The 23,780-nt window shown below is 38.6% G+C and overlaps 1 protein-coding gene across 1 annotated transcript in view; it reads left to right on the top strand.

Moving 5' to 3' along the window:
• Positions 1 to 23,780, top strand: part of SOHLH2 (spermatogenesis and oogenesis specific basic helix-loop-helix 2) — a 47,813-nt gene that overhangs the window by 5,509 nt on the left and 18,524 nt on the right. Inside the window, exons 2-6 of the mRNA XM_059378031.1 lie at positions 3,748 to 3,962; positions 12,744 to 12,805; positions 12,886 to 12,990; positions 14,546 to 14,645; positions 16,704 to 16,814. Coding sequence (XP_059234014.1) covers positions 3,748 to 3,962; positions 12,744 to 12,805; positions 12,886 to 12,990; positions 14,546 to 14,645; positions 16,704 to 16,814 — 593 coding nt within the window. The remainder of the gene's footprint in view (positions 1 to 3,747; positions 3,963 to 12,743; positions 12,806 to 12,885; positions 12,991 to 14,545; positions 14,646 to 16,703; positions 16,815 to 23,780) is intronic.

Here is a 23,780-nt window from a genome sequence, read left to right as displayed (position 1 = left end):
TACTATTAACAGAATTCACACAAAATTAAAATGATATAGAAAGGCTCAAAATAAAGAGATATGAAAAATAACTATATACTAGAAAAAATTTCAAGTGATAAACATTAAAAAGGACAAAGAAGTATATTTCAAATATATAGTTTTCTGCCCATAAAATTATCAATGTATGATTTATAGACTTAAAATATGTTATATAAACATTTAGGTTATTATATAATATATATCAAATATTATAATTATGTTTTTATGTGAATATGTATAATTATCATGAACATCTATATACCTAACCCAAAATTAGATACAGTCTGTAGTTGGAGAAATTTATAAATTCATAAACTATAATTAGGAAGGATTTTACCACATCTTATAAACTGAAAGTTGAAGTAGACCTAAAGTAAGAAATAAAACAGTTAGTTCTGTCTAAAAAGTAGAGAATACGTGCCCAGCACATATGTGCCCAGCAGAAAATACACATTATTTTCAAGTATCCATGGAACATTAAAAAAACTGTATTACACCACAAAGAAAATACCAACGCATTCTAAGAAGAAGTCATGTAGGATACATTTGCATTAACAATGCACTGAAATAAGAAATGAGTGACTGACTAGTCAATAACCAAAAAAATTAAAAACCAAAACCAAAAGCACCATACTGTTGAAATTTGAAAACAGTTCAGGTAGGTGTTTAATGGACCTCTGAGGTTAAAATGGAAGTATAAAGTGAAATTACAAACTAACAATGAATGAACGTAGACACAATATATATCAAAATCTTTGGGGAACAACAGAGTGCCACTTGGAGGACTGTGCCATCCAAAAGCACTTTTGGCAGTGATGACAGTGTTCTATAATCATGCTGTCTGATACAGCAGCCACTTGCCATATGTGGATATTGAGCACTTGAAATGAGGCTAGTGCAACTGAAGTGAATTTCAAACTTTTAGTTAACATAAATTTAAATAGCCACATGTGGCTCTCAGGGTGGACCACACGGTTATAGCCTCTGATAAAGCATTGCCAAGGAAAAGAAGATAAGAAAATTTAATTCTATATTATCCTCCAGTTAGAAAGCAAGAATAACAATAATATAATAAATATTATATACATTTAAAAACTAATACATTTAAAAAGAGAATAAAATAAATTAAAAAATATATATATGTGAACATAATTCACTTAATGTAGAAAATCTAAATTTACTGGTAGTCATTAAGGAAAATCCATCTCTGTAAATGGCTTCAGGCCCAGATTCTGCAGACATGTTTATCTGAATTTTAAGAAGCAGATAATTCTGTTTTATAAAATATTCAAGACCATAGAACAATATTGAAACTTTCTGTTTCATTCTTCAAAGCTGGCATGACCCTGAGATACCCAAACCAGATAAGACAATACAATAAAACAAAATCGTATCCAGTTTTACTTATGAACATAGATGGAAAAATCTAAAATAATATGAATGAATTTAGTCTACACATTATAGGTTTATCCCAGCAAGGAAATTATGGCATGACATTAGGAAATCTATTAATGTAATTCACTACCTAACAGAATATAGAATAAAGGAGAAAAAAGTATAATTATGTTGATCCATAAAAAGCATTTGGTAAATTTCAGCACCTCTTTCTGATTTAAAATTCTTAGCTTCCAAATAGAAACTTCGTTAATTCAGTAAACGGTTTGGACCAGAAACTTTCTGTATCCTATTTAGTGGCAAAAATATTGAATTATTTCCACTAAACTCGGAAACAAGACAAGAATGCCTAGTGTCACTTCTATTCACCATTGTTTTGGATGTTATAGCCAATGCTTTAAGATCAATGAATAAAAGCATAAATTCTGGATATAGGGACAAATGTGTCATTTTTATTTTATTTTATTTTTAGAGAGAGAGTGTGCACGCATACTCACAATTGGAGGATGAGAGAGGGGCAGAGAGAGAGGAGAGAGGGAATCTCAAGCAGGTTCCTTGCCCAGCTCAGAGCCTATCATGGGACTCAGTCTCATGACGCTGAGATCATGACCTGAGCCAAAATCAAGAATCTGACCATTAATCACCTGAGTCACCCAGGCACCCCACACAAAATATCATTTTTGAAGGCAATATGATTATATATCTAGAAAGTTCAGAAGAATCCACTAAAACATATTGGAACTAAAGAGGGAGTACCATAAAGTTCTTGAAGCAAATTCTTCGTAAATTAGTAGTAGTCTCTGTGTTAGTAGTAATCAATTAGAAAATACAGAGAGTGAGAAAATCTATCCCCTTTACAATGACTCCAGAACTTTGAAATATCTAGGACCAAACATGAGAACCTGTGTAGAATCCATATGAAGATAACATTTAAAAAGGCCTGAGGAAGGCACCTGGGTGGCTTAGTGGGTTGGGCCTCTGCCTTCCGCTTGGGTCGTGGTCTCGGGGTCCTGGGATCGAGTCCCGCATCAGGCTCTCTGCTCAGCAGGGAGCCTGCTTCCTCCTCTCTCTGCCTGCCTCTCTGCCTACTTGTGATCTCCGTCTGTCAAATAAATAAATATTAAAAAAAGAAAAAGGCCTGAGGAATTGTTGAACCTCTGTGAGAAAAGCAACTCACTTTGAAAAATATAATAACCCCTTCATGGAAAAAAAGGTGTATGTATAAAATTATCTGGAAGGATATAGACCAAACTGTTGACAGTTGTTGCTTCGGAGGAGGGGATTAAATGAGTAAATAAAGATAGACTTTTTTTTTTTTTTTTAACAGAAGAAGGAAGAAAATTAGAAGGCAGATAGAAATGGAAAGTGCCAAAGTTTTGCTTACTTTGAACTTGACTAGTTTCTTGCACCTCAAATCTTCCTTCCACCCACCCCTGGGAAACCAGGCTGAAGGGGAGTGGAACCCCCATGGTGGAACAGCCTTCCCAGCATCCTGCCTTGCAGATTTGTGTCTTTGGCAAGCTGCCTTTCTCTTCATAGGTGTTTCCAACTCTTGGGCCCACTTCTTTAGGCTTCAAGTCTGGTCAGCTCCCAAATCTGTTTTCTCACATGGACCTGTCTGTGGCCTCCCATTTCCCACTGTTTCCTGACTGTTTGCATTAATTCAAGCATCCCTGTTCTTTGACAGTTTTAAGTGGATTGTGTTCAATAACTGTAGAGAATAAAACGTAGGAAAATGTGAAGATGGAAATTATATTATTTTCTAACTGAATATGCTTGAAAATAATCCCAAAAGGAAAGAAAGATGCTTTTTTGGCCCCAAAATATTGGGTTTTGAATAGCATGTGTATTCCATTTAAAGAAAATACTATGCATGTCTCTTGGAATTTAGGAATTTGGAGCTTACTGTGTTTTCTGGAATGTATGTTTCATCAAAATAAATGGTTTGGGAGAGCCAGCAGTTGGTTTTTCTCACTAGTAAACAGATTTTTGAGCAGGATAAGTGATTAGGAAACTGGGCCTTAAGAATCCTATCTATTGTTCCTAGGATGAGAAAGAAACCCATGTGAAAACCGTAGTAGAATACCATTTGTACACAAAAGTATTTTTAAAATAGCATGACCTTCAGATCCATTCATTCCCCAGGTACTGAAGGCAAGAAATTAATAGTTCCCGTCCCTGAGATGCTTCTAGTAGACCATTCAGTCTACCTGTAGAGTCAGTTGTTGTGTTCTTTATCACCTTTATTTATTGTATCCTCTTGTGCATGACATTTTCTCTATGCTCAGATGTTAATTATGTGGTACTTCTGCCTTTTTCCTTCTCTTTCAGGCAAAAATAGACCTCTTGTTAGTTGGAGACCTCACTGTTCAGTACCTGGCAGATATTGCACAGAAATCCTTTTCAAATATTGCAAAAGTCACCATAACCATCAGGAATGTGGGGCAGGCAGCCGCACTGCTGAAGGACCGCCCATTTGACATGGTTTTCCTGAGGATGACTTCTTTGCCAACAGCCGAGTTGCTGGGAGCTATCAAATTAATTAGGTGAAGTTCAAAAACCTTGACTCTATACCTTTATAATAGTTTTTATTAAAACCCTTTTCTAGTACAGAAAAAAAGCACAAACTTTAAAAGTTGGTACTATTTATGCTCTAATTTTTAAGATGAGAGATATTTTCATGGGCAGAATAGGTACACATATTATTGTTTTTGTTACCAGTTTGACATGCTATTATAAGAATTATCATTTTAATTTGAAAAGTAATAGATGTGGGTGAGAATGTGAGAATTAATTTATCATAGAAATTTATTTGGTATATAGTACTTTAATCCCACAGCTACTCTCCTTTTTAATAACTATGTCACTTAAAATGGCATATCTTTTCATTAATTGTGATGGCAGATACTAAAGCAGGGGAGCACTCTCAGCTCTATGTCATGTTAGCAATGGACTAAAATGATCTTTTTCAAAGATGTCCTAATGTGGAAGAGCCTTAAGGCTCTCCAGATATGTCCAGTCCAGATCTATATTACATCCAATACTTTTGCTTCATCTTGTAGCTCCGTAGACATTCTGCTTCTGTTTGATCCACTCCGCTCTAGAGGTCTGGAGTCTGGTGGTTGGAGAGTTAGGTGTGTGCTTTCCTGCCTGACTACATAGGATTTTGAGCCATTTTGGATTTTTTTTTTTTTTTTAAATGATAGAGAGAGATTGAGAGAGGTGGGGTGGGGCGGAGGGAGAGAATTGTAAGCAGGCTCCACACTCAGCTCGGAACTTGACATGGGGCCTGATTTCACAACCCTGAGATCATAACCTGAGCCGAAATCAAGAATCGGATGCTCAACAAACTGAGCCACCCAGGCACCCCCCATTTTGGGTGTTTTTAAACAAGTTTAGGTCAAAAGGAATTTCTTCCCTGTCTATGAGAAGATTTGAGAGAGCGAGTATAATCACAGATGATATCAGAATATTGAAGGACTTGTAATAATTACAGGACAGGCCTTTCTGTCAGAGACAATGTTGTTATCCCTGAATAACAAGGAGCAAGCCTGTTATGTTAGGGGCCAAGAAAAGTTGAAATGGGAAGAAGTCAAATCGACGAGCTCCTTGTTAAAAAAGAGAGACAGATGCAGCTCCAGAGGTTTCTTAGAACTGGTGATCCTCTGCATTTCTTTTGGCTTTCCTCTGGGAATATGCACTCTAGACAAATTAGGTAAACTACCTCAAAGAGGATTTCATTTCCAAGATATGTTGTGAACTGTCTTTCTTCTGAAGATACGCCTCTTTTGTTACATACCTTTAAAAAACGACTCCTATGAATAGAGTTCCCTGGCTGGGACTTCATTATAATTTCGCATTTATTGTATTTCAACACTTTTACAACAGTGTTTTGAGGAAGGTAGAGCAGGGTTTTGTCATCCCTACGCGACAAAGGACGAAAGGTGAAGGGATTTGCCTAAGGCCACATGACTGACTTTTACAAAACTCAAACTAGAACTCTTTTCTCTTCATGTTCTTTGTAGAAGTCTGTAATTACTTGGTTTCTGTTCTGAAGCCCCTTATTTCACACCCGTGAGGTTCAGTGTTTGCCACACTTCGTACAAACATGCTTAGCATTTTGGAAGAGTACTGGACAAATTAGTGTGGCTAATCTTTTTCTTCCTTTCAAGAGTAGGAGCCTAGCCAGGTCCCTCTGACTGTAGTAAAGGCTTTGTATTTGCTAGCATTGAAGTTACATTTTGAACAGGAATAAGATTATGGTTCTATTTAAGAACTAGTTTTATGTCTAGTTGCAAATATTAAAAGCTAGAAGGTTAGAGAACTCCCCGTCTGATACTCTCCTGTGTGGGTTCTCCCCACTGGTGGTTTCTTTGCTCTGAATAACACAGCTGACGACTTTTCTGCAGGGAAAAGAAGGTAGACGAAGGTACTAAATATACAGAAATGCATATGGTAGTTCTGTTTTGCTATAAAAACATTTGTTTCAAAAGAAAAAGAAGATCATTTGAAAACACCTGGATATGTTTCTCTTGTTTCTTGTTCTGCTAATACCTAGTGTATAGGATAGTACCCGATACCTAGCTGGGGTGTGAGGAAACGACTGTGTGGGTGTGTTGGGGAAACGCTATTCAGTGCAGACATTGCCTTCTAGCTTTTGCCTTCCTCCCTAGAAAAGGGATAGTTTTCTTTGTGGAATCTTTGCCTTTCGTGATGCTAGCTTCAGAGGTTTAGGATGTCCCTGGGATTCCCTTTCTTGCCCTCAGAACTGTTATGTGTTTATGACTTATGAATTATTTAAACTCTTGTGGGATTATACATGTTTGTATTTTTGTTTCTGTTTTTGAGCCTGTGGTTTCTCTTAGAGTAATGAGTCCTGTAAACTTACTGCCCCATTTGTAAGGCATTTAAATCTTCATCATTCCTAAAGCACTGTATCTTTTGAGTTGGCGCTGACATTTAATGTGCAAACCAGAACGAAATGTTTAGCTTTTCTTTTGCTGTATTTTAGATTTTTCCCTCTTACATCCTTGTTGCTTTGTAATGTCTCAAAATCTGGATGAGTTCTGCAAAATACACAACTGTTTATGTTCTCTCTCTAGGTATTTTATACATTTCACCAGTTAGTAAGAAGCTTAATGTAGACTAGAAATGTCCCCATTTATTTGCAGTATTACAGCCCATAATCACAAATCTATATATTTATAATACATATGGATTTCTACTGAGGATGAGAAGGAAGTATATAGCCTGTTAGCTATAACATTAGGCTTTTTTTTTTTTTTTTAGAATAAAATGTAAGCAGCCTATTTAGGATTTTTAAATTTATGCTTATATAAGAACTATGTTTTCAGTTTAAAACTAATCAATGATCACTTTTAATCATTCATAAAAATATTGGTAATTTACAGACTGACATTCTCAAGAATTATGGCACATCTTAGGGGCACCTGGTGACTCTGCCTTTCCTCAGGTCATGATTCCAGCATCCTGTATGGGGCTCCCTGCTCAGTGGGAAGGCTGCTTTTCCCTCTCCCTCTGCCCCTTCCCCTGCAATCTGTCTGACTCACTCTCTTCTCTCAAATAAGTAAATAACATCTTAAAAAAAAAAGAATTATGGCACATCTCAATTATAGGTTAATGATCTTAATAGTACTCCCCCAATTTTATTTCATTTTATGAATACATTGTTATTGAGCCAGATGAACTTAAATATTACCCGCCGATAGAATGTTTTAAGAGTCTTAGGGTTCATATGCTTGGCTTCAGACTTCCAAATTGAACCCCACTCAAAAAGCAGACACTTGATAATTCAAACACATCCTGATACCTTATCTTCCAAAGCCAGGTATGGAAAATTAAAATGTGTTTTAAACTCATCGACAGTGTATGGATCCCATCTGAAATTGTGATTTTTCCATTCCATGAAAGGTCTCTGCAGTCCTTAGAATTCTGTGCTTGTGAACTCTGAGTAGTTCAGCAGTAGCAAAGGAATGCAAAATGTGGTTCCATCTGTCCTGGCTACAAATCAAGTTTGGATCTGATTTTATTTTTCCCATGTAGTTTCAATTGTCTGATCAGTTAACTTATTACTTCACTAAGAAAACCTAATCTTGTGAGCCACAGGGATCTATCCAACAAGCTGTCCATTTGTGTCCCCAATTCCAAAACATCTTTGACTTGACAGTGCAATTCAGTAAATCTTACTAGTTAGTTGGCATGACCCAGTCCCTGAATGCTTGATGATAAAATAACAACAAAATATCAAAGTAGTTTTGCTAAAAACATAATCCTATGAATTGACAGTTGAGTGTAAATGTGGTGACCCTGACTTAGGTTCACGGCAAGAAGAGCGTAATGGGAACAGAGCAAACCAACCATCACTATCAACAGAACAAACCCTCAGAGCTCAACTAGATTTTATCACAGGTGCCCTATTGGGAGCAAGGGAGCATAACGTTTTCACATGTAAAGCTCTCAATTTTCTCATTGAAAATGGTTGTTTTAATTAAGTCATTAGCAAAGAACATTATTTGTTACAAGTCCCAAATAGGCCTGCCAGGTTAGTTTGGCTCCAGTTGGCCCACAGATGGCATAATGGATAACTGTGCTCAAGAAGACTACCACCCAAAAGCGACACTGGCTTTTGTCCCCTGAAGTCCTTGTACTCCAGAAGTTTCCCCTGGCTTCACAGGGACTTATAAGACACCACTGGTCCTTTTATTAGATGGTAGATTTCCGAGGCCAGCGCTTTCTTGAGGTTCTTTAATTAGCTGTGTGTATGACTCAGCTCAATCAAGTCACTTTATACGACCTTTTTTATTTTTTTCAGCTACCAGGGGCCAGACCTGGGCGTAGGGGCAAGATTGGGGATCTGTACTGCCGTGGTTTGAGCTTATTTCTCCAGCTCCAGAGATACCAAAGACAGGTATAGGAAGGGACACTAGAATATCAACATCCAGTCTTGTCTGTAGAGTATGGTCTCAGGAACCGTATCGACATTTAAATGGTATGTTGTATGGAACATGAGGAGAAATGAACTGTCCCCCAATGAACTGCAAATTTTTAAAGCCCAAGAGATTTCAACTGAGAAGGTACTCCTAAGGCCTCAAAACCTGCAATTTGATTTTGGTATATGGAAGAATTGCTGTTAATTGAGGTGGATGAAAGAGATTTTTGCTTTATTTCTGTGTTGCTTAGTTTTAAGGAACATTCATTCATTAAGAAGAGGATTTTTTTTCTTTTTGTGATCCTGGAAACCCTTAGCTTATCGATCTCTAGAGAATATGAATGAGCAGCTGAACACCGGACCAGAGTGCTGGATTCTGGGAATTCTCTTGGTTCGTGGAGCTCCTGTACAGCATCACAATTAGAGTTTCACTGGCAGGAGAAGTGTTGGGATTGGTAATTGATTCTGTACTAATGACAGAAATCCAGGAATTCCAACTCTGTCTGATGTAAAGCTTGAAACTTGAAAGTCATCGTGAGGGCATATAAATTCACTATCCAAGTCTAATCTACTTTTGTGCCAGTAATGTCAATTTGTAAAATTAAAAAAACCAGACACAGAATATTTCTAAAAGCAAAGAATCTGTTTTATTTAAAATTTCTCTAATTCTAGAGTATTTTAGCTTATAACTTCTCTTTGTGAATCAGCAAAATATTTTTTATTTCAGAAGTTGAGCTAGATGTTTCTTTCTGTGGTCCTATTTGTTCAGTTCATTTTTCCTTTCCACTCCGTTTCCCCGTCTCGTTATCATGCCTACATCATATCCCACTTAAAATTATACATGAAATGCTTACATCGTGGCAGGTGACATTCTTATCTCCCTCCATGCCACCAGGCCCTCCCCCACCAGTAAGCTAATGTGCCTTTCTTACCTCCACGTCTGGTCCGCCAGTCAGTCCTAGGCTCCCTCCCGCATATGCCTGTTTTGATGGTCCTACTTCTGCCTGAGCGTCTCATTTCCTCATAGAAATGTGCATTCTCTCTTTTTTCCTCTTTTAGCCCAAACTCCTCAGAATTCATACAGCAGAATCAAGCCTGAAGAAATCTCTGTTGTGTGCATGTCATATGTTAGCACTGTCCTGCTTGTTTGAAGTAATTAGTAAATACTCTGAATTATTTGATTTTTTTTTTAAAGAAAGTTCTCTGGTATGTCTACTTTACCATCAGTTCTTGGCTTTGTACTTGGAATATGGTCTCCCAAATCTACCCTGTGCTGTCATCCTCCGTCCACCCCATCGTAGAGTGGTCTTTCTAAAATGCAAATATAATCCTGTTAATAGCTTAATAGCTTCCCATTGTCCATTTTAAGAAAATACCAAATCTTTAATTGAGCCTAAAGTTCTACATACCTTCTCTGGTCTTATGTTATATGTCTCTCCCTTAGACACTCAGTACCATCTTGGACTTGTTTGACTTTCTCTATATTCCAGGGCCTTTTCCCAGGGCCTGTTCTGTTTGTCCAGAAAGTAGTTTACTGCTTATCTGCTTCTGACCCCAGTAGTGTTACTACCTTGTGTAAAGCTAACTCCTAATCAGCCACAGAGGCATTTCTGCCTGGAAGCCTGAGGCTGCAGGGTGGGGTAGTTCCCAGTTATGTCTTTCCGCTGGCCTCTATGACTTTTCTTCACAACACCAGGTATATATTTGGCTACTTAATTAATTATCTATAGTGATTTGTTCAACATCCGACCCCCTCAAGAAACTGTTCACTCCATGAGAGCAGAGACCTTGTTTTCCTGTCCATGATATTCCCTAGAGCTTAGCTCAAGTCTGGCACTTAGTGGGTTCTCATAGTATATGACTCAGATATATAAATTATGTATACAGTTGACCTTTGAATAGCATGAGGGATCGGGGTACCAATTTCTTGCATCGTCAAAAATCCATGTATAACTTCTTTACAGAGGGTATTTTTTTATTGTGTTGAAATCTCATAACCGAAGTGTTACCATCTTGTCCATTTTTTAGTGTTCAGTAGTGTTAAGTGTATTAACATTGTTGTGAACTGTACCTCTGGAACTTTTTCATCTTGCAAATCAGAAACTCTATTCCTATTAAACAACTCTCCCTCTACCCCTCTTTGCATCTCCTGATAACCACCATTTTACTTTCTGTTTCTATGAATTTGATACTTGAGATACTATAAGTAGAATCATATAGTACTTACTTTTTTGTGACTGGCCTATTTCACTTAACATAACGTCTTCAAGGTTTATCCATATTATAGCATTTAACATCTTTTCCTTCTTTTTTTTTTTTTTTAAAGATTTTGTTTATTTAACAGAGAAAGATGACAAGTAGGCACAGAGAGAGAGAGAGAGAGAGAGAGAGAGGGAAGCAGGCTCCCTGCCGAGCAGAGAGCCCAATGCGGGACTCGATCCCAGAACTCTGAGATCATGACCTGAGCCGAAGGCAGAGGCTTAACTCACTGAGCCACCCAGGCGCCCCCATCTTTTCCTTCTTTTTTAAAGACTGGATAATATATTCCACTGTATGCATATAACACTGTGATGGTTAATTGGGCCATGGGTACTCAGGCATTTGGCCAAACATTCCACTGGGTGTATCTATAAGGATGTTTCTGGAATATTTTCACATCATGTTCACAGCAGCACTATTCTCAATAGCCAAGAGGGAGAAGGAACCTAAATGTTGACAGACAGATGAATGGGTAAACAGTGTGGCTATATTAATCAGATTGGATTCTCAAGAAACCGAACCAATAGGATGGTGATTTCTCTATCGATCTATCATCTATCTGTCCATGTACCTAGAGATAAAGGAGGAGAGAATTTGATTTATTTTAAGGAAGTGGCTTATGACATTATGGAAGCCAAGAAGTCCCAAGATCTGTAATTGGCAAACCAGAGATCCAGGAGAGCTGATGTGTAGTCATTCAGAATGCAAAGGTCTGAGAACCAGGAAAGCTGATGGTATTAAATTTCATTTGAAATGCTGGCAGGCTCACCACCCAAGAATAGCTGATACTTCAGTTTGAGTCTGAAGGCTAGAAAAGGCCAATGTCTCAGCTCTGGAGTCTGAAGGCTAGAAAAGGCCAATGTCTCAGCTCTGGAGTCAGGCTGGAGGAGTTGCCTTCTTACCCAGACTTTTTGTTTTATTTAGGTCTTCAATTAATTATGTGAAACCCACCCACTCTAGGAATATCACTCTGCTTTATTCAGTCTATCTCCATTCAAATGTGGTTCTCATCCATGTGTAACTTTTGACTACCTCCAAAAACTGAATTACTAATTACTTGCTGTTGAATTGAAGCCCTGCTGATAATTTGGAACAATCAATTAATATCTATTTTGGATTTTATATGTATTATATGCTGTATTCTCAGAATAAAGTAAAGCTAAAGAAAATGTTATTAAGAAAATCATAAGGAGTGGCGCCTGGGTGGCTCAGTGGATTAAAGCCTCTGCCTTCAGCTCAGGTCATGATCCCGGGGTCCTGGGATCGAGCATATCTCCGCCCCCCAGCATATCCCCCCCCCCCCCCGCCGGGGGGCCCCCGCCCGGCCGGGGGCCCTCCCCCCCCCCCGCCCCCCCCCCCCCGCCCGCCTCTCTGCCTACTTGTGATTTCTGTCTGTCAAATAAATAAATAAAATCTTAAAAAAAATAATAAAATAAACTGTAAGTTTATACAAATCAAGATTAAATTTTCCCTTTCCTCTGTTTTAATTTCTTTGTTTCTTACTCTTTATATTTTTAAAAGGGGTCATTTGTCTTATAGAATTTCTCACGCTCTGGATTTTGCTGATTTCATCCCCACAGCATTCTTTAAAATATTTCTCTTTTCCTTAAATTTCTTGTAAAATGGTGGTTAGGTCAAGAATCTGGATATGATTTAGGCTCTTTTTTTTTTTTAAAGCAAGAATAGAAACGGCCCAGCCCTTCAAACATCTCTGATTGGAGATGCTGCTTTTACTAAATTTCCATATTAATGCCACCATTTTAAGTTCTACAGAAATAAAGGAAATCACTCTAGTTTAGTTCTTAGTAAGGTAAAATACTGAATCCCAATTTTTTTTTTTAAATATTTTATTTATTTATTTGACAGACAGAAATCACAAGTAGGCAGAGAGGCGGGGGGGGGGGGGGGGGGGGGGGGGGGGGGGCCCCCTGGGGGGCGGGGGGCCCCCTGCTGGGGGAGGGGGGGATATGCTGGGGGGGGAGATATGCTGGATCCCAGTACCCTGGGATCGTGACCTGAGCCAAAGGCAGAAGCTTTAACCATTGAGCCACCCAGACGCCCCCTGAATCCCAATTTTTTAAGTGATAATTTTGGTTCATGTTGACATTTTTTCCCTCAGATTTGGCAAGAAGAAAAATACACGTTTGCTGTTTGTTTTTATCACCCCTGAAAATTTTAAAGGTATGTGCCTGCTGGACATAATATTTGTTTTTTCTTCAAATAGAAATCATAAGGTCAATATTTAAAACAAAAACTCTTAGGTTGTGTTTCAGGGCACGGAGCTGACATTACTCTAAATGAACCAATGACCATCGAGAAAATGAGTATTGTGGTAAAGTACTGGAAAACCTATTTCTCAAATACTGGTGAGTGAAAACTGAATATCCAAAGGTTTGAAAAGTCCTAATTAGATCTACAAAAGCTACACTTAAACATTTTCAAGTTGGCTTTCCACTTATGCTTTTTATTTGCTAAGGATTAACTATTTACTGCTAAGGATATACTATTTACTGTAAAGCACATGCAATCCTTATTAATCATAGTCTAAAGGGAAGATGTGTAAATAAAATAAAAGGAAACATACGTTTTCTACCTGTGAAGAAAAAATTTACATCTTCCAAAGTTGAAAATGTGTTGCCCAAGGGCAAACACAGTGCTGTGGCAGGCACAGGGGTTTTCTTTTTAGTGCCCTAGTTGCTACCATCATTTATTACTCTTTAAAGTGGAATTAATCATATCATTGTGTGAGTATCTAAAAGCCAAGGCCACCAACCTTGAATTGTATCACATTTTCTGCTTTGCAAAACACTCTCTCATAGATTAGTTTATTTCTTTTAAGTTAATAGGGCGGTTATCCTTTCTGTTTTAGAATTTTAAATACAGATAATTAGCGTCAATGCTTCAATTAGACCTCTCATTTCTAAACTCTTCACCTACATTGTATTATGTGTATCACCAGCATCTAAACACTTAAGCTGATTAAATTTACTTTAATTTGGCTTCTAAAAGGACAGACTCCAATTTCTGAAATTAAATTCTACTGGAGTCATTGTTGTTCAATGACTATGGTTTTCCTAGGCCTGGGACACTAGGTAGGAATTTTTTTTAAATTAAGATGATGTATTTCCTAAAATGGGCCTGAAAAACCCTTTCAGGATTATCCTGTATAAACTCCTGCTCCAGATGGTATGGGACTCAGTATATCCTTCCTTCCTCCTTCCTTCCTTCCTCCCCCTCTCTCTCCCTCCCTCCCTTCCTTTCTTTCTTTCTAACATTCAGGGAAGATTAGTGAGCCTGTTCTGTAACATTCCAGTGGCTCCCAGTCTCGGCAGCCTCAGAGTTCTTCCTGAAAATGGCTAACTGGTGACCCAAATCCTCTTTGCAACCTCTTATTCAGCTCTCAGTGGAAATAGAGCAGCTGCTCCTCACCACCTGTCCAGCACCCTCCCTATTGGTCATAACCACGTCTGCTTCTGGTCATCTCATCTTTGCTCTGAGGATGAGCAGCTGCAAAGAAAGAAAGAAAAAGAGAAAACATCAGATGTCATATTTTGACAATACAGCTGCTTACTGTAGACTTAAACATCTTTCTGTGATATTTACCTATAAATAAGAACTTAATAAATAAATTCAGTTGAGTGTGTTTTAAGCACATCTATCACTAAGTTATTAGAATCTGGTTGAAAGAGGGTGTCCTGGAGTGAATGGAATGTATATTTTTGTTTTGTGTTCTAACCAGGGTGGTTTCATACTTTATAGACTAAAATCCAAATTGCTTTCTATTTTTAAAAAATATTGCTTTTTAAAATCTGTTGAATAAAAAGTGGCAACTGTTTTTTGATGAGGGCTTGTATGTATGATCAACATTGTCCCCACCAGTGATTTTTAAAATTAAAATTGTCCCCTCTTTAAAACTTTCAGCTAAGACTGAATATTCTGTAAGGCCTGAAGAACCAGGATTGCCCCTGCAGAAGTCCTGCAGTGAACAATTGGGATATTTTTCTACTGATCTATTTGCTTGGTTAGTTTTTTTCACTTTTTCATAATAACAATGTTTCCTGTATAACTTCTGGAGAACTTACTGATTGTGGAATACTAGTTCGTGTGCTAGGGGTGATGCAAAAGGAAAAAGAGGTTGTGTGATAGAAGGGGGATGGGCCGTTTTCTGTATTTCAGAGTCCTGAGCTGGGACTGCATGTATATATGGCAGGGGGATTCACTTCAATATAAGGAAGTGCTTCGTAGCAATCCTGGTTGGCCACAGCCAACCAAAGTGAACTGCAAGGTAGTAAGTTCCCCAACACTGGGTGTGTTAGAGTCTGGTTATTGTTCATTAAAGTTAAATAATAGCAGTGATATTCAAATGTTTTAGAAACAGTACAATCATCTTCAAACAAAAACTTTACATATAACCTCAGTATTTAATCAGACAAGAGCAGCCTCAGATATTACCATCTAACACTAATCTCCCTGATGTCTTTTTTTGAACTCCTGAATCTATCTCCCCGATTATTGAAAACAATACTTTAAAAGGTCTATCTCTGTCCCCACTTCACCCACCCCAAGATATTAGAACTGGTATTCAAATCTGCATTGGACAAGCAGTTGAACTGGGGTGAGACCTTTCCAGTGCTAGAATTATCTGCTTATAAAAAATTGAATTTTTATGAATTTCTTTCATTCACTTTAAGCTGATTTCCAAGGAGATTTTAAATAGCACAGAGGGTTACAAGGAATTAACATAGCTGCTGAGGACATGGGTGATGATGGTGAGAATTTTGAGTCAGTCACTTCCGGAATTTGTAGAATGTGACCATCAACTATTTGTAGAAATGTGACCATCTATTATTTTGAACAAGGAAAAGACTTGGCAACTAATAAGTGAGGGTAAACTGAGATGTGCTCACTTAAATGATGCAGAGATAGCAACAGGTTTCTTGATTTTAACCTGAAAGAAATTTATTATATTATACCTTTTTTGGGATATGAGGTTGGGAAGGGTTTTGAAAGGCTTTGGGATTTTCTTGAATTACTTATAACTTCTTTTTGAAGCCCCCTTGTCTTAAATCTTTGTTTTTCCTCAGAATTCTACCACTACAAATGAAAGTAAATTTTCAAATCAAGCTATGTCCCTTGGGATAGAAGAAATAGTATTAGTTTATAAGTTTCTTACGTAAATATATTTATTTTTTTCCTTAAGATTTTATTTATTTATTTGGCAGACAGAGATCACAGGCTGGTAGAGAGGCAGACAGAGAGAGAGGAAGGGAAGCAGGCTCCCCACTGAGCAGAGAACCTGATGCAGGGCTCGATCACAGGATCCTGGGATCATGACCTGAGCCGAAGGCAGAGGGTTTAACCCACTGAGCCACCCAGGCGCTCTTATATTTAAAGATTTTATTTATTTATAAACTAGTAAATCTGACAACTAAACATATGCAACTCCATTCCTTTAACAGTGAGAGAGGGAACACAAGCAGGGGGAGTGGAAGAAGGAGAAGCAGGAAGCCTGCTAAGCAGGAAGCCTGCTAAGCAGGAAGCCTGATGCGGGGCTTGATCCCAGGACTCTGGGATCATGACTCCTGGGATCATAATTCTTAAAAAAGAATTAACCAAAATGCTTGGAGGAGTTTTAGACAAATGGCAGAACCAGAGGATTTCTAAATGGAAGGAACTTGACCTTTGCTAATCAAGTTGGAATGGTGTACTGTGGCCCTTTAATCCTTTGTGTTGTTTTCCTATAATATACCTTTCAATACAGTCATATAATTTTTGGTAGTCATAATCAATGAGGTCAGAATATTTTAATCCTGCGTGTCTGTTATTCTTTATCTGTATATTTTAGAACTTTGATTAGTCATTGGACTTATGGTGATCTTGATCATAAATTCTTTAGAGTCCCTGAAATAAAATATTCTGCACCAAATATGTAAGGCAAAGTGCTTTGGTATTTTCCGCACCTTTGCACGAAGCAAGGGACTTAGAGAAGCACCTTTGATTAGCGTATTGGTGCTTATTGTTTAATATTTCCCGACAATTTTCCTCTTAAATCTACGACATGATTTTCTCTTGTTTCTAGCTCTGGATCCCTAAGAAATGACTTTGGGCTTGAATTAAAGGCTCCGTTGCCAGATTTTGAAAAAAACAGAAAGATTTCTCTTCTTCATTCAAGCAAGGAAAAGCTAAGAAGGTGAATTATGGTATAGTCCGTTTTTAGTATTATTCCTTTCAAGGAAGAAATTACCTTCATGAAGTAGTACTGTTAAAAGTTTCTGTGAAACTAGTAAATCTGACAACTAAACATATGCAACTCCATTCCTTTTCATTCAACAAATATCTGTGAGTATCTGATATGTGCTAAAATATGATTATAGCACCAGATAAAAAAAATTAATCCTTGCCCTGCAAGGTCTTAGTCTGGTGCTCAAACAGATTTCTGGATAGGCTATTACATAGAAAGTTATATTTTCATAAGTTTCATGATAGAGAAGAGCACATAGTAAGCACACTGGGAAAGTTACTTAAGACAACCTCTTTCAAGGGAGCAGGAAGGCTTTCTTGAGGAAATGATGCTAAATTGAGCTTTATATGAAAAGTGACAATTTGGTTTAAAAGTCGGGAGGATGTTTCATGAGGCAGGAATAGCAGGTGCAGAGGCTGGCAGTATCAGAGAGTTCACTGGATTTATGAACCTGCCAGTGTGTCCATGTACTGGGCTCTGATGGCACAAGTGGAAAGAGGCAAGAGACAAGAAGTAGGTAAGGGTCATGCACATCATGTTAAAGAATTCAAATTTGAATCTGAAACTGTTGGAGAGGCACTGAAGGATTTTTACCAAGGACGGACGTGATAAGATTTGTACCTGGGGAAAAACAAAAAAAACAAAAAGGATTTACACCTGGAGTGAACACGAGCAGGATGTTAGAGAGTGAGTTGAATCTGGAAGTCTGCAGAATCTGTCAAAAGAAGTGATGAATCCTAACTATGGTTTTAGAAATGGGAGTAGGAAGAACAAAAGAATTCCAGATATACTAAGTGGGTAGATTCAGTGGAAGCATGGATGTGGGAGGAGTCAAGTGTAAATAGGTGTTGGGTCGACCAACTTCCTGGGAAGTCTAGTAGAATGGCAGGCTGGCAGTGGGAGGTGATTTTTGCTCTTGTTGGGTGTGAACACCTCCTTTTTTTTTTTTACACAAAGCTGTCTAGTCAGGAGTTGGCCCTTAGGTTCTAGAGAAAGATCTAGGCTAGAAATACAGACTTAGAGCTCTCAGAGATAGCATTTACTTAAAGCAGTGGATGTAGGGATGGATATGATAACTTTGCAAAGCTTGTAGAGAAGAGATAAGTGGGGAAAAAAAAAAAAAAAAAAACCTTGGGAAAAATCTAAGGTATGGGAAGCAGAAAAGAAATCGGGGTAAAGAAAGATCAAGAAACCAAGAGGGACTGGAATTGAGACCAGGGAGAAGAGTTTCCTAAGGGAATGAGTGTTCAAGAGTATTGATGAAGTTCTAGAACCTAGGTGAGGTTCGGTGGGCTGAGGTCTGGAGCCGATGACTAAGAAAGAATTCTTGAGACATCTTTGGTGCAAAATGGTGGTTTATTAAAGCACGGGGACAGGACCCGTGGGCAGGAAGAGCTGCTGCCCCCGGGTTGTGAGGGATGGCAGGTTATATACCTTGCGGTTGGGGGAAGGTGAGGGGAAGGGATGGGAGGTTTCAACAGAGTTTTCACATGTTAGGGAGGGCCTACAAGGTGCAGGGGGGAGGCCTTGCCCTTATGGCTTGATCAATGTCGTCTTTAGGTCAGGCATTAACATCAAGATAGTTGGGAGATTCTTGGTGGGGTGTTATGATCCTGCTGTCATTTACATTCCCTTCTACCTCAGCCTCCTCCAGTTTATGGTGGGGAGGGAGACATTAGGGCTTCAGGAACTGAGAGTTATTTGCCTCTGGAAATTTGTTCTATTGATAAGGTAACCTCCCTGTTTAGGTCTCTAGGACATCTGTAGAGCAAGGGGAGATTCCTGTTCTGCAGGATTGTGATCCCTGCAAGTTAACTATTTATAGTTTTATGGCAGTCAGGGGTGTCTGAGGAATGCCACACATATTATGGAGGGGAGCTGGTGAAGAGGGGATGCAAGGTGCCAGCTTTTGCTTTGTCCTCAGTCAGCCTCCTGCTCCCTCATCAGTATCACATGGCAGAAAACAAGTAAGGGGAGAACTAGTAATTAACTATTCGTATTTGGCAAAACGTAAACATCATTGGTCTTGGTAAAAATAATTTCATTGGCATGGTTAATGAAGAAACACCATTGTGGAATGATGGAAAATGAAAGGTGGGAGCATAAGTGAAAGGAAAGAGAAAATGAGGGTGTATGATATGTAAAAGGGGATCTAGAGTAAAATGATAAATTTTGATAAGATTGGGCCAGACTTGAATACATTTATATTTATATTCTAAAAGAAAATAGCTGGAAGAGAGATAGAGGTCTTAAAGATACTCACGTTCTGATTATCAGTGTTATTAAAAAAAAAAAAAAGGTGGATCTGTGGTATAAAAAATGAAACCAAAATTTGTTGGCTTGATACATGGTTTTATGAATTAACAATTTGAGTAGGGCTCAGTGAGCAATTCCTTTGCCTCTATGATGTCAACTGGGGTCACTGGTGGTACTCAGCTAGTGGATGGTCTAATCAAGACAGTCCAAGACATTATGCCTGGAAGGCTTTGCAGGGACGGTTGGAAGGCCACGCCCACTGGGACTAGCAGTTGAAGCTTCTTCAGCATGGTAGTCTCAGGGTCGTCAGGCTTCTTACATGGCAGCCCAGGGCTCCACCGTTCCAAGAGACAGACCGAGGAAGCTGCCACTGTCTTAAGGCCTGGGACCAGAAACAGGCTTGGTTCTATTTCTTCCATATGGTGTTCGTCACAGCGGTCACAGAATTATCCCGATCTAAAGGAAGGGTACATAGAACCTTATCTCTCAGTGGGAGGAATGTAAAATAATATTAATCCCCAGAGCTGAAAAGGGGGTTTGGTGATGGACTGGGTATCCCTGAGTAGATAGAAGTTTATGGATTCTAGAACCAGGTGGAACATCTCTTTAAGGAGCTAAAGCTAAATGTGAATAAAGATGAATCTTTTAATGGGAGCCAGAAAGGAAAAGGACATTGAGTAATTTCTGCCAAATGGCCTCCATTTCCTGCTAAAGATCAATGGAAAGGTGGGTTTGGGGCCTGGTGAGGTAAGCTGGTGGATGGGCTAGTTTGGTGTAAAAGACCCTCACTCACATGTTTGCTGCTTTGACTGAATCAAGGCTTAGGTAGGGTCTGCTGGCCACTGCTACCGCACAGATTTCACTGATCTGCGCTAAGAAAAATATAGTGCAGTGTTTTTAAAGCTATATATTATGGAACTTACATTCTAAGATTTTGATTTCCATATTTTATTTGGTGATATTAAATTTGTGATATTTCTAAATGATTGCAATGGAAGGATATTGGGAGATGCTACCTCTTTTATTTTTCATGTTGAGATCTAACAGTGAAAATCCTTTACTGGTCCGCCAAACTTCTATGTTGTTTGTATTTTCTTAATTTTAATGGTTGATGAAAAAACTAAATGGTTGATGAACCACTCATCTACCAGACTAAAAAGATGCTTTGGAAAGTGTATACCCCTGTGGCATTATTTAAAGAACTAGAAATCTTTGTCCCCCACCCCCCCCAAAAAAGCTGTAACCGGAGTGCCCCATCTTCCCCTTTAGAGATTTGCTTGAAAGATACCAGAAAGTAAAGAATCCATCCCTAATTATTTTTTGCCTTTTCCTCCTCTTAACCCTTATGATGATGCCTGTGAATCTTAAAATGGATGCTTCTAGTCTGTTTCCTTTCCTCCTTCTCCCAGTCAGCTGCTTTACACATGCTTTTCTCTTGTCTTACTCCCAGTGATGTTTTGCATCAAAAGGTAACAGGATGTTGACTAACGCTGCGGAGATAATGGTCCCAGCTGGTAGTTTTGAACATTTGCATTTGGGAAGTTCTTCTTAAAACAAGTATAACAATTCTGTTTTCTTTATCAGAACAGACTAATAAAAATTGGCTACCTCATTCTAATATTCTTGGTGAAATCCCTTTTGTTATATGTCTTTTAAATACATTAAATATGTTTTCATCTTGTTAAGGTATACTTTTCAGAGTGATTCCAAGCCATGGTTTTGTCTGTGTGTCCATGAATCTGAAATGATGGTGGTTTAAAAATCTGGGGGGATGTCTATTCACTTGGAAAGACGTGAAAGTGAGCTTTGCTATGGTTTCTCACAAAGGAAGGCTTTTCCAGGACTGAGCAAGTCTGAGGAATTCAAGGAAAGTAGAACAGGGAGTTTCCAGAGGGCCCCAAATCCAATCTGGCCAAGATGCTTCCCTCTGTGAGTTTTCATTTGCTTGAGACACATTTGTGCAGAGGAGAGACCCAAGGACTTAGTTTGGACGAGATCTTTGGCCTCAGATCCTTTACAGCCCCTGAGAATCACTGAACTAGGGGAGAATGACTGAACTGGTTCTTTCCTGACTTATTTGGAATGGATCCTAACCAAGCTGACTGTGGGCTACTGTGATAGATGACAAAGACCAAACATGCCCTTTGACAGGTCCTTGTCTATTGCTGTTCCATACACGAAGGAAAAAGAAAAAAAGCAGGACCATATGGAGTCTCTGGAGCCTGTTACCCTGTTTCTTTGAATGAACATCTTCAAAGTTTCACTAACCATTTCCTCCTCACTCTTTTCTTCTGTTTTCTTTTAGTTAAAAAAAAGTGGTATAATTAACATAAAGGAGATGTGATGAAGTTCACCTACAATGAAATCTTCAGTGTATGGTTTTTTTAAATCTCTTTGGTTAAGTGCTCATCTTTTGTCTTTTGGGTTTTTCTGCTGTTGTTTTTTTTTTTCCTTATTGATTTTTAAAAATTCATTGTATATTCTGGATATATGAGCCTTTTGCCAAATATATACATTGCAAATATCATCTCTCAGACCATGTGTATGTATGTATGTATGTATGTATGTATATGTGTGTGTGTGTGTGTGTGTGTGTGTGTGTGTGTGTATAAAAGACTTGAAAGAAAAGAAATTCTGCTCCCAAGAGGTCACTTTGAGTTGTGTCTCACTCAAAGGATGAAATTTTAATCTCTTTGATCCACTATCACTTAAGGATGCAGGTCTCCTATTTTCCCTGCCCTGTCCTAATCTCAAATTCCTAATCTTGATGTGAAAGCCAGAAAGATTTGAGAAGCAATGAACAAGGCTAGATGTTTGCTAATACACTCTCTAGTCTCAGGAATATTTGAAAATTTAGAATAGAGTTATACTTAATTGATACTAGAAGATTAAATTAGTGTCTGTAAGAGGTAAGTTGCATGTGTTTAAGTGTATGGTTTGATGAGTTTTAAAGAGATGGTTTGTTACCCACTGTTCCCAAGAGGAGGGGGTATTATCATGCCATTCAGGGCTACGTAGGGAAGCACCAGGGTTGGTCATGAGGCAGATGAATGGGTATACTCCTCTAAACCACAACATTTCCATTATATTAGAATGTTTCTTTGTGTATTAAGCATGTCTTTTTATTCTGATTTTTTTAAAAGGATTTACCCAGTTATTTGACAGAACAAACAAGAGAGAAAGCACTCAAGCAGGGGGAGCAGCAGGCAGAAAGAGGGAGAAGCAGACTCCCTGCCAGTTGGAGAGCCCAATGAGGGACTCAATCCCAGGACCCTGGCATCATGACCCAAGCCAAAGGCAGATGCTTAACTTACTGAAACAGCCAGGTGGCCTTATTGGTGGTTTGACATCGGGGAACTTGTTGACTGTGGGGAGACTGCCCATCCCACAGGTAGCTACTTTCTAGAGATCATAAATGACTTGCCAGTGAGCATGCCTTGCTTATGTACAAACTGACCCATCCAGAGAACCCTCCATCCCAGAGGCTGATGCAGTGATTCAAACTAGCCAGTCCTAAGCCCGTTTACCTACCTTGCCTGTTTCTTCTCTCAGATACCACAATAAAGTCTCTTGCTCTTGTTTTCTTCTGACTCATTCTACCTCCTGACTGCCCCTGGTGCTTTCCTGTGTGGCCCTGTGTGGTGTGAAGTAGCCCCTTCCTCTTGGGAACTGTGAGTAACAAACTGTCATTTCAATGGCAACCATCTCAAGATCTGTTGGCCTCCCCGTACCTGAATAATAATAAAACCTGCATTTTAAATTGCCTCATGCTCTTTCCTGGTCTATCGTCTGCCATCCCCTGGAGGCAGCTACTGTTCTGATTTCTGTCACTATAGATTTGTTTTGCTTCTTCTAGAACTTTATGTAAGTGGAACCCTCAATATGTACAGTTAGGTCTGGCTTCTTTCGGCCCAGCAGATGTTTTAAGATTCATTAACGTTGTTGTGTACTTTAGTGGTTTGTTCCTTTTTACAGTGGAGGAACATTCCACTGTGTAAATACACCGCCCTTTGGTTATTCATTCCTAGGTTTTATCTACGAAGAATAAAGCTACTGTGGGGGAGTCTGGCTGGTTCAGTCAGTGCAGCATGTGACTCTTGATCTCAGGGTCCTGCGCTTATTAAAAAAGAAGAAGAAGAAGAAAACTACCATGAACATTCTTTTATATGTGTGTTTTGTGAACTTAGATTTCCATTTTTCTCAGAAATAGGGTTGTGTACCACAGGATTGGTGTATGTTTCTCTTTTTTTAGGAGACTTCCAATCAGAAAGCTAAAATAGTAGCACCATTTTGCACTCCCACCAGCAGTAGATGAGAGTACTTGTTGCTCCCTATCCTCATCAACATTTGGTATTGTTAGTCTTTTCCATTTCAGTCATTCTCGTGGTTGTGCAGTGTCATCTCACTGTGATTCTAAATTTGTATTTTCTGGATGATTAATGAGACTGAGCAGCTTTTTGTGCACTTTGGGCCATTTGTGTATCTTTTTTAATGAAGTCTGTGCAAATCTTTTGCCCCATAAAAAAACCTTTTGCTTACTTGTGTTTTTGTTATTGAGTTGTAGGCACTCTTTCATATTCTGGATTCAAATCCTTTGTCAAGGTTATGTCTTGAGATATTTTCTAGCCTGTGCATTACTGTTCATTTTTGTGAACAGTT

This window comes from Mustela nigripes, chromosome 15 (assembly GCF_022355385.1).
Source record: "Mustela nigripes isolate SB6536 chromosome 15, MUSNIG.SB6536, whole genome shotgun sequence".
In the NCBI taxonomy this organism is placed as follows: domain Eukaryota; kingdom Metazoa; phylum Chordata; class Mammalia; order Carnivora; family Mustelidae; genus Mustela; species Mustela nigripes.
Note: the sequence above shows the minus strand (reverse complement) of the source record. Positions and strands in the feature narration are given on the sequence as shown.